We start from the raw sequence: 15,074 nt of genomic DNA on the forward strand, positions 1-15,074 counted from the left end.
CAGTCATGTGTTTATGTGATGAGGTTTGAGCTCTAGCTGTGAAAACTGAGTCATTGCCTAAAAGCCTGAAACAAGACTGTTCCCAGATTGACACTAGCCCCCCAGCCTGGCAGGTCTGCAGCAGAAGGGTGAGCAGGCTAGGACAGGCAGAGAAGGTTTGTGTGTGTTGAGTGCGACCACAGGCAAAGCCCGATTAGGTGCTGGGAGAATCAGAAAGGAGGGAGGTAGACTCTGGTGGGGGAGTCAAACATCAGGGAAGCTCCTAAGCTGAAGTCAAGGTGCCTTAGAACGGGCTGCTGTTTAGGCCCTGCACCTGCCTGTAGCTGGCCAGTGGGAGATCGTGGTCTGTGTTAGGAAACGTCTGTTGTATGGGCTCCACTTCTGTTCCAGTGCTATGGTCTAGTCCTGGGGAGGCCCTTCCAGCCGAGGGCTCGTCTGAAGGCTAAATGCTGGCAGAGGCTCTCACTGGAAGATGCCGATGTTGCTGAAAGGGGAGGGAGTGCAGAGTCCACCGTAAGGTTGGGGGCAAAATTGGCGACCCAGAAAAGAAAGTGTGAATGTATTGTTGAGTGGAGGAGAGGAAACAAAAATAAATATCATAAGCCAGAGTTCATGGGAATGGAGGGAAAAGTGTTCAAGGGGTTAAACATGGGCAGAGGGAAACTGGTTCGGAGGCATTACTTGAAAGTGGGTTAGTGGGTTGGACTAAGTTGGTGATGGTTGGAATGGAGAGGGGTTACGTGTTGTAGCCCTTAGATGTTCTGGGAAAGGAACAAGCTTGAGAACTGTGCTCTTAAGTAGGTCATAGCTTTTTTGGGTACTCGTGGGCTCTGATAGCCAGTGGTGCTAAGAGATTTGGTAAGGAGTAGAGAGTGAAACCTATGGTTGTCTTAAGTGGAGTGCTCTGCACTGAAGGTCCATGTCGGGTACACCTGACATAGGTCAGCTTCTTAGTGGTGATGTAGGCCGTTACTCCTCTAGGGTCTGTTTGATGAACTGTTTGGCCATTGGCCTTTGGGAGGTAGGTAGTGATGGTTGGGTAGATAGGGACAATAACTGGCTGAAAAGCTTGGAATCTTGCTCTCCACAAGTGTGATACAAACTGAGGGCCATGGTTTGAGATTGCGATGTCTGAAATGGAGTCCAGGGACTCTTTCACTGTCCACCCCCACCCCACCCCCAGCACTCGCAGGTTTGAATGAAAGGCCAACTGCTCAGCTGAAAGGGATTGGTAGTTAGTTGAGGATGGAGGAGGCTGGGACTGATGAGTGGGAGGAAACATGCCATTTTGATAAGGTCTGCTTTCACTAGAGAGGTAACATGACTAGAGGGACAGTGCTAGGGGAAGGCCTTAAAGGAAGTTCATGGCGATGGTGTGGAGTGTGGTGAGGCATCTTCAGCTTGGGGCCTCAGGATATCGTAGGAATTGCTGTGATCCCGCTCTACATCCGTGGCCAGTGTTAGGCCTTTCTCAGGACCAGGGGCAGAAAAATAGCTCCTGGCTTATGTCTGTAATGAGAGGTCTTCCTAGGAGGCCTACGTATCCAATCCTGCTTTTTGGTTCATCTGTACAGAAGGAAGGTGTTTTTTTGGAGAGTGCTCTGTTGGGTAGCTGATGCCCTCTGGGTCTTGACCGCATTCTTAAAGGGAGCAGGCACTGCCGTGGCAGGAAGACCTCTTGCTGGCTTCCTCACAGAGATGTGTCAACTTGCTCTCCAAAGTTCTGGGATGTGAGATGCCAGCTTTTCCTCCCCTGGATCTTGGCGGCCAGGAGAATGAAATGTCTGATGGCAGGAGCCGGGAGTGGTTGGTAGATCTAAAGGGCTCACTCAAGGGGCTTGAAAGTGGGCCAAGCAAGAGTTTGTTCTGAGAGAAGAGCTGAGAACCTTGCGCTCTGATTCTCACTCGTTAGTATCTCTGTGATAAGGAGTTAGTCACACAGATGTTCTAGATTACACCTTTGCTATTCAAAGTGTGGCCTGAGAACCAACAGCATCCCCTGGGATGCATCCCTGGGAGCTTGTTAGAAATGCAGAATATCAGGCCCTACTCCAGGGCTAAATAGAATCTGTAATTTGATGAGATCTTCAGGTAATTTGAAGCCTGAGAAGCACTGCTCTACTCTAGACCAGTGGTTCTCAAACTTCAGCAAGTATCACTATCAGCTGGAAGCCTTTTAAAACACACTGCTGTGCCCACCCTCAGGGTTTCTGATTCAGAAAGCCTGGGGTGGAGGCCAGGAATCTGCATTTCTCATAAGTTCCCAGGAGATGGGATGCTGCCCATAAGGGACCATGCTTTAAACCACTGACCACCTTAGCTTTCTCATCTATAAAATCGGGCAGTGATACCTGCCTCCCTTACAGAGATGTGGGTTCCGATGAGCCAGTGTGTGAGAGAAGTGTTGAGGCAGTATGGGCAAGATGTCAGTCTTTGTTGCTCGCTTACTGGTCAGTGATTTTGAAAATCTGCTGTCATGGCAGCACAGTTGTTTCCCTGTCCTGGCTTCTAGCCGTCAGGTACACACAGAGAGCAGGGAATCTATGAAGCACCCCAGGGGGATTCAGTCTTCTGTAAAGAGACCAGCAGCCCCTGGGGCTGTGGATGGGGACTACTGAGCAAGGCTTCCTGAAGCCCAGCCAGCCTCTCTGGGCTTCTCTCCAGGTTGCCTGACCAGAACCCACTGTCTGCCTGAGTGGGCCTGGTCTGTCTTGATCACCTGTTACTCACCCCCACCTCTTCACCCCCGGCTAGTGGATCTTCAGTGTGGTATTTGCACTGATTGGAAAAATGGTCTTTGTCAAACCAAGCCTCTGATTCATCTTGTGATCCTGAGCATGTTACCTAACTTTCCCCACCCTATTGGGTGATTAACTGAACAGGCTTTGGCAGCATGTGCACTGGCCCCAGAATGTGGACTCTCAATGAGAGTTCTAATGAGAAGCGATATAGCAGAGTGGTTAGGAGCATGGACTCCTAACCACTGGACTGGACCCTCTGGATCTGAGTCTGGTCTCTACCACCTACTATCAGTATGACTCGCCTTGAGCAAGTTACTTGTACTCTTTATGCCTCAGTTGCCTTATTGGCAAAATGGGATTAATAATAGTATCAATCTTATAGGACTATTGGGAGGATAAAATGTAAGAGCTTAGAACAGTGCCTGGCATGTAATAGCTATATGTATCAGCTCTTGTTAGTAGAATTACCACTAGTATTATTTTGACTCATGGCCTCATGGTGAGCATTTGGGATACAGCAGGTGGCTGGGAGGCAGGCCCCACTTCTCTGGGGAGCATAAAGGGAGCCTGCAGGCCCTCTATCAGCATGTAGATGGGAACATAGCGCTATCCAAAGAGATTTTTTCCTTCCACCGGGACAGTAAGTTGGACTTTGCACCCTTCAACTTCCATGCCCCCCTATAGTGCTGTCTCTGGGGAACCTCTCCTGCACAGAACCTGAGACTTGTTTAAATAAATTCCATGACAAATGTATGTAAACAGATAGCTACAAAGAAATCGTTTGGTTGTTTGCTGCCCTGAAGGGTCAACTTCACAGAGGCCACTAATATCAGAAGTTATTTACAGTTGAGTATCTAGAAGTGTTTGAACTGAGGCTAATTCAGAGTCATGTGCGTGTAGAGGTAGACGCAGGCTCGTACACCCCTGGGTGAGGATGCAGTTTCTAAGACTTTTGGTCTCCTTCATTTATTGGTATTATATATTTTTTAAAAATTCAGATTTCAGTAAAAGTAAATTATAATTCACTCTGCACCCTCCCCCCCATAAAGAATAGCAGTGTCTATTTTCAGCCTCTCTTCTACATTTTAATTGCTTTGGGGTCTATGGGAATGGGTGAAGACGGACATGTAGGTGAAAAATCAGCCTTTAAAAGCTCCAATTTTTTACCCTTCCTTGTCCTGAAACTTCGAGCATCAGCTCTCATCTGTCAAAGTGTAAATCAGCAATTAAAACCCAAACAGCCAAATGCCAAAGATGACCCGAAGCACAAAGCAACTGACAAACAAGTCCGGACAAATCGACGGGTAATTTATAAGCTTTGCCCTAAAATCTAATTATTTGGCAATTCGAATTTGCAGCCAGCCAGGGCTCGGCAATAAATTTAACCCGCCATAAATTATTTAGGAGCAGGCTGTGGTGTAAATCAAAACCAAGAGTGTTTGTTTAAGAAATAAGCTCCTTGTGGATAAAATGTCTTTTTTTTTTTTTTTTCCAAAGGAGAAACTGTTAAGCAAACCATGTTCCCTCCATTGCCCAGTGCAGCCCTCACTTCTCCCTCTCAACTTCCCCTCTTCCCTGTGGCCAAGAGCCTCTTTGATCCCTTGGAGAAAGGGCCTGCCTTTGCATGGAACTTTTATTAAAAAATCATTGTCTGGATAAAACCCATGTTTTCACCAGGTACTGCTTTTTCTGCCTTGCCATGTGATGATGTTGCTTTTGGATTTTATCAAACCTTTCTCTGCAGGGGTGCACAGTTTTTGGACTAAAGAGTCAGTGGATGTAGAGAAGGGATAGATTAGTTGTTACTGCCTCTAAATTGAGGGAATGCCAGTTCCTAGGTTGAGAAGGGGGAGCCATGAAGAATGATCTGACCATTTTAGACAGGACCGTAGAAACATCGGCTCAGGCAAAGAAGAATCTATGCTTTGGAGAAAAGGTCTGTAAGAATGCCACACTGTTAAACCCCCTGGCCCATTGTCAAGAAATGCCTAACCCAAGTCCCTTCTGCTTAAAATCCTTTTGTTGTTGTATCTTTGAATATAATCTTATCACTGCAGACACTTTAGCTTAAGGGAGTCTGAATACACTGAAAGCAGACCGGCACATTTATTTCTTGTAGTCTACTGATTGTGATGTGAAATTTCATTTGAAATGCTGTTGCAGTTTTGTCCTCAGTTTATCAAGAGAATCACAGGGGTTCCTACTTAAGCAATTTTAGAAAGTAGCTGCATTTGGAATCTCTGCTCCAACTGAAACTTCTACTCACTTAAAAAGGTAAAAGAATATTTGCTTGGTGCTTCCTTTTAATCTCTCTGTCTTCCCTTCCTTTAAAAAAAAAAATTTGCAGCTAGCATTTTATTGATTGAGACAGCAGATACAATAGGGTTAGAACCATGGATACTTTGAAAAATCCAAGTTCCAAGGCTTTTGTGCTTAGTTATCAAGCTGTGGCCACTTCCCATCTACCATCAGCAGACCAGCTTTTTGTGGTTATGGTGCTCTGCCCTTGGACAACCTAGTAGTGCAGGTAGTGGTGGATGGTGTAGGGTGACCAAGCTATCCCAATTTTAGCAAATTCCTGCTCCAGGAAACTGTGGTCCCAGGCAAACAGAAAACTGGGATGTTGGTGGTTTGTAGCAGTTGAGGGAGGATGGGAGACCACTTAGAGATGAGAGGCAGAAAGTAGAAAGTATCAATACTTTGGAGCGATGTACATCTCCACTTGAATCCTGGCTCTACCACCAACCGTCACTTCACCTCTCTGGTCCTGTGGAGAACTCTGGGAAAACAGAGAATTTTCTGTTAGGGCCATGCACTTGGCTTCTGTCTTGCTATTTATTTATCAGCCCCTTCATGTGTTTACTCACCAAAAGCAGAGCATGAGGGCTGTGTGCTGGAACAGACCTGGGTGCTAGAGATGCAGATTGAAGGCTCACAGTTCTGCCCTCTCTGAGCCCAGAGCTCAGCACCATCTGTGTCCCTGCAGCCATAGTGGAGGCTTTTCAGTAGCAATCCTGCAGGACTTTCTGCCTGGATGGTCCACATTCATCGCTCTTGTAACGCAAGAACAGCCTTTCTTCCTGGGAGATAGGAGTCAGAGCTCCTTATAGACAGCCTTTCAGACTAAAAGAATCAGATCTTTCTTGACCCTTCAGATTTTGAAAGCCGTTAGTCCTACTCTCTTTAAGTCTCATTCTCCCTATTTGGAGTCCCAACTCTGTCCCTTACTAGCAGTGTAACCTTGAGCAAGTGACAACTGCTTTTTGGGCCTTAGCTGTTCTGTAAAATAGGGATAATAGCGATTCCCATCTCATGAGTTGTTAGGTAGATTCAATGCGGTCATTCCTCTTGAGCGTTTAGCAGAGTGCCTGCCACATAGTTAACAACAAATGGAAAGGATGAAATGATTGCATTTTGTGTGTGTCTCCGAGGGTCTTGGGGCCAGCTCCTCTCTACCCCTTGCCCAGACTCGAAACACCTCAGACAGAGGAGCCACATCTCATTGTATTTGCCTCTGTGTCCACACCCAGCCCCTGCCTGGTAGATAGTAGGTGCTTTTGTGTGTGTGTGCTGAGGAAGGGCCCCTGCAAAGTCATGTTCTGAGATTGGCCCTGTTCTTGGTCTTGGAGGGAAGGCTTGGCTGATGGGCATGCAACATTGGAGAGGTGTTCAGGACAGGTCCAATTTGCGGTGTTCTGGCCCCCAGGCATTTCAGGGGTCACTCCTCTTCACATGGAGCCGAGGCTGGCTTGTTCCCCCTCTCTGGGAGGGTCATACTTAGTGTGAGCACTTAGGTTGGCTCCATTTCCCCAGGGGTGAGGAAACCAGCAGCAGGAAAGATTGAGCTGCAGCAGGGAAACCCAAAGGCCAAGTTTTAAGAGGATCTGTTGGGGATGCTGACTCGGTGCTGGTCAGAGTGGGAGCTGAAGCGCTTACTATTTTACAATAAATACTAATAAAATTCTAGATCTATAATAACATTTCAGATCTCTAAAACAAACCATGTGCTTGTAAAAAAGTGGAAAGAGATCAACTTTAAGCCATAAATTCTTGGTAATAGAGGGGTTTTTTTTCTATTTATGTTTGATAGATATTTTTGTTTCCAGAGGAATGTCAACTCCTAATTTCATAATGTATCATGGGCTTAAGAAAATTGAATTTAATAAAAGCCAGAGATGAATGGCATCCTTAAAGGTCCCAACACTTGTCTTTATTAGCAGGACAAACTGCAGGTCTCCAAACACTGCTTCTCTCCAAATGAAAGTTTAAATGAAAAGTACAGTTGTGTCACAGGTTAAATTTCATTGTGGGCCCAGCTAACATTGTTAGTGAGGAGCTGGCTGTATTTGTTTCCTTAGACACCAGGGCAGCCAAACTCACCAGGCTACGGAGGTCTTTCTGTTGGGGAAGTGTTTCTCCTACTTAGCGGCAGAGGAAGGATGTATCAGAAACGAGCCTGACTCAGATGAGCCCCACCTCAGAGTTAGCACTTGGAAATCTTGGGTATCTAATTTCAAAATACACATTGGGGAACCAGTGTGTATTTTGTGTGTGTGTGCGCCTCAGTTCTGATTTTCAGAGCCAAACTCTCCTCTCTGGCCTACTTCCTAGTGCAGTGGGAGGAGAGGCATCACCTAGTTTAAGCAGCAGCCTGGGCTTCCTCTCTGTTCCCTTCTGCCTCAGTTTTGCAGTCTTTCCACCCTTCCTATCTCTGGGGGCTCCTGTCAGCTTCCCCATCTTTGGGGGTACTCCAGGGAGACCAGTCAACCAGAACCTTTGAATTTCTCAGTCATGAAATCTGGCTGCCTTGATTTGTTCTTCAGTCCTGCTGTGATGTGTTGGATAAAGATGCTTTAAAAATGAGGCCAACAGAGCAGGTATGTTTGGTGGGGAGGTGCCAGGCTGCCGTGGAATATCAGGGAGATGGACTGTTTCTCCTTCTGTCTCCCTGCTCATCCATTTCCTGAGTGCAGTCGGGTGTCAGCGGCTTCTGTGTTGCCTCTTCGGGCTGTCCCTGGAGAGAACCAATTTGCCTTGATTTTAGTGATACTGGAAAGGTCCGCACCAGAACAGGGGACCTGGGGTAGGGATGCCACTGGGGCTGACTATGGTGGCCACTGAGTGGGCAAAGCCCCCCCTCCTCTCTCTGCAGTGGAGGCCTTTTCAACATGCTAATTTTACTCGGAGGATTTTGTTTTTATTTATTTATTTTTATTATTTCCTATTTGTCTCTTCCAGATGTTTTCAGGGCAGTTTTTTTGTGTTGTAAACTAATTCCATTCATGTTTTAAAAATTTATGAAAGCGCTAATAAAAATGTCAAAGTGGTAAAAATGTTAGCTTTTCCTCTGCTTTGATTAAATTTTGCAAACTGTTTTTGAATATTAAAAAGCACTCATTTTTTTTATTCTCTCTCCTGGCTTTCCCTCTTCTCTCCAGCATGTGCGTGCTCTCTCCGGCCCTCTCCCCTCTCTGGCGTGTTCCTCCCTTCCCAGAAGCGATGTATGAGGCGGGCTGCACAGCCGGCGTGCTGCAAGCCTGTTTGCACACCAGGACCTTGGTGCTGTGCATCTCTATTAAATAATGGAGACAAATTAATCTTAGAGACACCAAACAAATTGTCACTCCTCCTTCTCTTCCATTACGTTCCAGTGGACTGGGAAGGGCTGGCTAAGTGATTGGGTTGGAGGGGGCAGGAGGAGAAGCTGAGGGGTGGGCGTACTGCCTGAAAGAAAGGTAGGAGGGCACTAACTCTTATTACTCTTATTCAGTTTCCTCCTTCTGTTCAGTATCCCCTTTGGCCCCTTTGGCTTTATTTATTATTTATCTTTTTTTTTTTCCTTTTGTAAAAACTAATGAAACTCATCGGCTCTGTTTAAACTTCATATGTGGAAGTCTGTGCATTAGTCCGATGGCTGGTTATTTATGTGACTGGAGACCCAGGCCCATTCCAGGGAAGGGACCTGGGCAAGAGAAAGGGGGTCCTACTTTTAGGGGCTCGAGTGAGCAGGCCTCTGCTAGAGAGCCAGTTGGGGAAATCAGGGCAGATGTTCCCACTGTCTTCCCTCCCCTTTCCAGAGACAGTGGGAATGGTATATGTGTCAAGTCCCTAGAACCTGTGAGGATGTTAACAGCGGGAGGGTTAGGATTATAACTGAGCTGGCACCATCTCACTCAATCTTGGGTTTGGCCTGGCAGGAGCTAATGAGTCCAAAACACTCCCCCATTCTTGACTCTGAGTTATTTGAAATGGTTAGCTAAAAAAAACCTCATTCCTCCTTTTCTGTGCCTTTGCTGTACCAGGAAATCATCGAGTTCCCCATCCTGAAGCTAAATGGCCGGACCATGGAGATTGAGTCTACCTTTCACATGTATGTCCAGCCCGTAGTCCATCCACAGCTTACTCCCTTCTGTACAGAGGTAAGGGCCCTGGCTGGGCAGCAAGGGTTGCTGGGACGGGAGCTTGGGGATCACTGGTGCTCTATACGGGCTGCTTAGGGAAAGCTTAGGTCTTTTCAGTGGTTAAGGAAGGTATGCATTGGACCCAGTCAGCTTTTTACAAAGCCTGCCACTCCCCTTGGACCAGTGTGGTCATTGGGGGACCCAGGGAGAACAGTGGCACAATCTATCCCAGCTTCCCCAACATTTTACCTTCCTTGTCATCCCTCCCCTTCTTGGTGACCAGGCACTTGGAGTTTAGGAGCAGGGTGGTGCCTCTGGGGTTCAGCTTCTTTTCACTACCATTTCCCTTAGGGCCCTTGGCAAGAGGTGAAGATTTCAGCTTCTTGGAAGCAGAGGTTATGTTCAGGCTTTCTTAGCTTTCTGGTGATGTTTTTCTGAGCTTGAGCAAAGTGGTCCTGTGTGAAGCATTGGCTGAATTTGTGGAAAGCACAGCTCTATCACTGAGGAAAGACAAGAGCAGTCCAAGTGGGGTATGAGGACAGCCTGGCTGAGGCTGAAATGTCCTTATCCTTATCCTAGGCTGGTTCTGTACTCGGCCACCTTGCCAACAGGTTAGTATGGCCCCATTTCACAGATTGTGAAACTGGGACTAACTGAGATCTTGACGCTTGCTGGAGGCTCAAAGAGCCATCGGCACAGAGGAGGTGCCCCTGAAGAGTTTGACTCCCAAGACTGTATGGAGAGGCCTTCTATGGCTGCTTTTCCCTGTGGTGCATCGTGTTATTTACTCTGTGGTAGCCACAGGCTGTGTGTGGTGGAATCACCCATCAAGTGTGTGTGGTAGAGGTGATGGGAAAACATGAGCATTTTTGGAATCTTAAGCATTTGGGGTGAGAGTACATTAGAGACTTTGTGCCTTCATTTAGAGACCTACTTTCTCCATATGAATGAAACAGGAGGAAAGAAGTTCTTGAGTAATCCCCAAACAATCCCTTTGGTGTGGAAGGGGCTGGGGAAGGGCCTGCCTGCACTGCTGGGGGCGGGGGGGCTCAGTGAGCTCTGAGACTGACTTAGCCCAAATATGAGTCTTAAGGGTCTCTCCAGGGCTGGATGCCAGTGACCCAGGTGGGCCTTTTGTTGTAGGCATCCATCTGCCAAGGTGTCTATAGTCTCTCAAGCTGTTTGTTGTTCCAACCAATGATGTTGAGGCTCTTGCTTCCTCTGGGGTCAACTGTTTTTCCCCCTCGTTCCCCTGGGAATTACCTATACCACTAGGGGTGCTAATCTGTCCTGTTTGCCCCTTTTGAAAAAAATCATCATTTTAATGATGATGAAAATCCCCTTCCTTATGAGAAGGGAAGGGAAGGGAAGGGAAGACTTTCCTTAAACCAGCTGGATACCTGAGCCCTCCACTGGCCTGAAAGTGTAATATCCTCTTATCCTTTTCTTCCTCCTCTGTATGTGTGGCCTCCCCCTTGGGGGTTCCAGTTCCAGCTTGCTGCCTGGCATAGACAGGCAGGCTAAATTTGGGGAAGTTGCTACTTGTTTAGGAATGGAACAGAGCGCTGCTGGAACTCAGCCCTGGGCAGGAATGGATGATTGAGAATATTGGGAAAAGGGTTTTTTTTCAGAGCAGGGCTGCTGCTGCTTCTCTTTTGGGGAAGGGGAGGAGGGATTGTGAGACTTTTTTTAAAAAATTAATTAATTTATTTATTTTTGGCTGCATTGGGTCTATGTTGCTGTGTGCAGGCTTTCTTTAGTTGCAGCAAGCGGGGGCTACTCTTCGTTGCGGTGGCTTCTCTTGTTGCAGAGCATGGGCTCTAGGCGCGCGGGCTTCAGTAGTTGTGGCATGTGGGCTCAGTAGTTGTGGCTCGCGGGCTCTAGAGTGCAGACTCAGTAGTTGTGGTGCACAGGCTTAGTTGCTCCGCTGGGATATTCCTGAACCAGGGCTTGAACCTGTGTCTCCTGCATTGGCAGGAGGATTCTTAACCACCGTGCCACCAGGGAAGTCCCGATTGTGAGACTTTGATGAAAGATGTTTCTTTTTTGTAGAAAGTTTCACCCAAGGACACACATACGTAATTTGGAGGGTAGTAGGCTTGGTGGTGTAGGATCCTCATTACAAAGCCTGCTCTGAAGTGAGGCTGTGGCTGTGCTGTAGGTATGGATTCTGCCATTTTGTCTCAGGCTTCCAGAGCTCAGAACTCTCCCTGGCCTGGTCCCTGCCTTTGCATCCAGCCTCAGATATCCCTGCTTCGTCTCCCCCTCACTTCCCTCAGTCTGCCTCTGCACGCGATGGTCTTTCTGCCTCTGTGTTGCGCCCACCCTCCTACTTGTCCTCCAGCACCCTGCTCAGGGTCACCTTCTCTGGGAAGCCTTCCTTGAGCCCAGGCTGGGCTGTGCTCACCCCAGCGTAGCACCAATCAGATACATTATACTGCAGTCATTTATCTGTCTCCCCACTAGATTGTGAGTTCCTTGAGGGCAGAAACTAGATCTGATCCATCTCGGTCCCATCCTTAGGGCCTGGCACCAAGTAAAAATACATGCTCCTTGAGTGAATATCGTCAAGGAGTTTTTCAACCACACCTTGCCTCCCCTCAGAGTAGCTATACTGCTGACTTGCTCTTTTGAGTAAGTAAAGTCTTCTCTGTAAAACCTCAGATCATCTAAATATTGCCCCATCTTCATACTTGATGGATTGTAATGCAAAGAGAGGCATGGACACGGGACGGGGCTGTCATTCTGAGACCTCATCCAATCTGGCGGTAGTTGCCTTTGCGGGTCGGGAGGGAGGTCATTATGGCCAGAAGGAATCTTTCATTAGTAAGTGTGAGGAACAAAAACCTCCAGATTTTCCTAAGCAGCTCCTCTGGTAGGATTTTCTCTCTTGCACAAGTAGTGTTTTAAGAACCCTGACTGTGTGTGTACACGCACAAGCACATGCTTGTGTTGGGAGAGAGACAGGCTCAGTGCTGGGCAGTAGGAAGAGGGATTCTGCCTTGAGTGAGTCTGCAGCTCACATGTAGACACTCTTACTGCTCTGTGTAACGAACTTGTTGTTAGCCTTCTTGAGGTCCTTTCTTAGTTCCAGTTGATAGTTGGTCTGGAGACATGGTTCTGACAGAGATAGGATGGGATGTGTTTCTTTCCTTTCCCTACCACCTCTAGAATCTGCTCCAACTCATCAGATCTCTGTCTCTAGCAGCTGGGCTGACCATGTGCAGTCTTTTTTGTTGTTGTTGTCATTGTGACAAAAAAAAAAAAAACTAGGAAAAATACCCATTTTGCTAACTGCCAGTAAAGGGCTTTGTCTTGCACCTGTACTTATAAAGGGTGAGATTTATTGGTCTCTTTGTCTGAGGAGAAAGAGTGGGTCTGATTATCAGATTGCACACCAGAGACAAGTGCTTATGTAATCAACAAACTGTCTTGGTGTCAGAATACGATTGTGCTGGAGATAAACTGTGAAGGGAGAAAGCACTGGATGCTGACATGCTATTGGCACCGAGTGTCCTGGGCTGCTTCGTGTAGTTGCCAGTGTTTATGAGGAAGCCAGCTCGTTCCTGGACAAAGCCCTTGTGCAGGAGGGGATCTCAGTAACCAGCCATGTTATCAGTCAGGGTCAAAAGCCCCTCGCCTTGTGGTTTCTGAGTCTGGAGAAGCGGGAGTTAATCTGTAATCCCTCAGTGAAAGGAGCCACAGAGCACACATTAATTCTTCCTCTCACCTCTCCTGCTTTAAGTGGTTAAGGTCTCTGAGCTCTGTTTAGCCTGTGAGCCCCGGTTCTCAGCTTAATAAATACTTGGCTTTGCTCTAGTACCTTTCATTGTGAGGCTGTGAAAGCTTTTTACAAACATATATTAACCCAAGTGGGAATGGGCTTAAACAGCAGCATGAAAGATTTAGGTTAGGTATAAGGTATAACTTCCCAGTATTTATTTTATTATATTGTCTCTCTTCCTCACAGTTTGTGGTACAAGTCTTATAGGTTGTCAGTATCAGGTATAGGGACTGACTTTTAAGATTTCACCCCCTCTTCATCCAGTGCCTTGGCAGAGCTGATAAGATGTGGTCCATTGTTGCAGGCATTAATGCAGGGGAGTGAGGCCTGCCCCTGAAAGGATCTGCAGCCCCTGTGTCTCTGGGGGTTGAGTTCAGGTCCTTCAGCTGTAAGCTGTAAGCCATGTCCTGCTGGACATGGCAGTCTGGGAAGCATGGAGAGCGGGGGAGCTGAGCTCACTAGGCTCCTCCCAGGCTGATGATTCTGGGATTGCTGAGCCCTGGAGAGGAGTGTGAGAGAGCCCCAGGATCCGGGAGGCTCCCACCCTCACCACACCCCGGGGTGGGAAGAGGTGGGCCTAGTCTGTGGTGAGAGACGCTGCAGAGCAGCGCCCCGGTTTTTCTTTTCGGTGTCGTGCTTTTCCTGGGGCCCAGGGGAGGTGCTTGTGCACCTTGTACACAAGTGCTGACCTAAGTCCCATCTCCACGGAGGGAGGGTTCTTGGCAAGGGTGCCATTGGTTTCCTGTGTAAACGAGACTTTCTGGAAGCCCTTCAGTATTCGTCTGAGTGACCCTTGGTGGGAGCCAAGAGAAGGAGTAGACCTAACCTTGCCCCAGGAAACTCAGACTGGACATGAGACTGTACACAGACCTTGGGGCTTTCCAAGAAGAATGGCTGTGGGCCCTCTTTTCCAGGATAGTCCTGACCCAAAGCCCCAGCTCCAGGCTTGGGGATGTGACCCGGCCCTGGGAAAACTGAGCAGGAGAGAAGCTGGGCGAGAAAGGGCAGTGGTGGGTGCATGGGTGCCAGCCAGTCATCTGGCTATTGGACCTGGAGTTGGCAACAGGCCTACTCTGGACTCTGGCCCCTGCATGAGACAAAACACAGGGCCCTTCCTGCTCAGTGTGTGGGTCGGGAAGGCCGACAAGGCTCTGGGTGCTGGCTGGACTGGGCCAGGACGGGGCTGCCAAGAAGAACGCAGATTCCACAAGGGCAGGGTTTCCACGCTTTTCTTCACTGCTGGATCCCCATTTCCTAGAATGGGGCCCAGCCTCTCCAGGAGTAGATGTTGACTAAATAAAAGGAGGAGTCTTAGCACTCCAAGATGAAAGCTGCAGACCCTGGGCTCTTCCCCATCCCCACCCCCAGCCCTCAGGGGACCGACCACCTTTTCTTCTCTTTGGCTCAGGCCCTCCCTCTGCTGGGCAGTTCTTTGGTCTCCCAAGCAAGGAAAGGGTGTGGAGGTGCCAGCCGGGTGGGCATGCTGTGGGTTAAAGCCTCGCAAAACAACAGTGTAGTTAATCTTTCTAATTTATTTTCCTTTTAGACCATGGGAAGTCTGTAGGCAGCAGCTGTTACCCAATTAAAATACAGATTAATATAAAAACAGTTTCTGGAATATAAAATAGAGTGGCTGTGTCCTTACACTTCCTTAAAATACCACCTAATAATGACATGATGAACTACAGAAACCCATCTAGAGGAACTCAGCGTTCTTAAAATGAAAATTTCTTCCCTAAAAGGTGTGTATTACCATTCCATGTAAGTCGCTATGAGAAAATAACCTTCCCTCTTAGAGCCAACGATTTCTGTGAGTTGGGTATTTGGTGTTCATTAAATGTAATTATAGTTTAATTGGAGTTTAATCCCCACCCCTCCGCACTTAAAAAAAAAAAGTTTCCAAGCAGGCCTGAGATGCTACTCTGTCTGGAAGTGGCTGGGGGCATGTTAGCCACCGTGATTTCCAGCTGGGCCCACGTCTGTGCAGGGGGCCTCCTGCCGCAAGCCTTCCAGGCAGCCTATCTAGTCTGTACTTGAGAAATATTTTCCACTTCAAAACAAAACAAAGCAGCAAGCTGGTTTGAACCTAGGCCTGACCTGGGTGGAGTGGAGGCCCTTGAGTCAGAAATTCTCTAGACTAGAATCATA

The 15,074-nt window shown here is 47.8% G+C and overlaps 1 protein-coding gene across 7 annotated transcripts in view; it reads left to right on the forward strand.

Annotated features, from left to right (window-relative positions):
* The window catches only part of ERI3 (ERI1 exoribonuclease family member 3), a 129,482-nt gene that overhangs the window by 23,659 nt on the left and 90,749 nt on the right, over positions 1 to 15,074 (forward strand). For 6 of the 7 annotated variants that reach the window (XR_009338826.2, XM_059083079.2, XM_067009223.1 and 3 more), the window contains one exon: positions 9,044 to 9,160. Coding sequence is in view for 6 of the 7 variants with exons in the window: in XM_059083079.2 (XP_058939062.1) it covers positions 9,044 to 9,160 (117 nt within the window). In the remaining variant the exon portion in view is untranslated. Of the gene's footprint in view, positions 1 to 7,343; positions 7,619 to 9,043; positions 9,161 to 15,074 lie in introns of those variants that run through there. The other variant, XM_067009226.1, reaches the window with a different exon arrangement.

This window comes from Kogia breviceps, chromosome 1, assembly GCF_026419965.1.
Source record: "Kogia breviceps isolate mKogBre1 chromosome 1, mKogBre1 haplotype 1, whole genome shotgun sequence".
In the NCBI taxonomy this organism is placed as follows: domain Eukaryota; kingdom Metazoa; phylum Chordata; class Mammalia; order Artiodactyla; family Physeteridae; genus Kogia; species Kogia breviceps.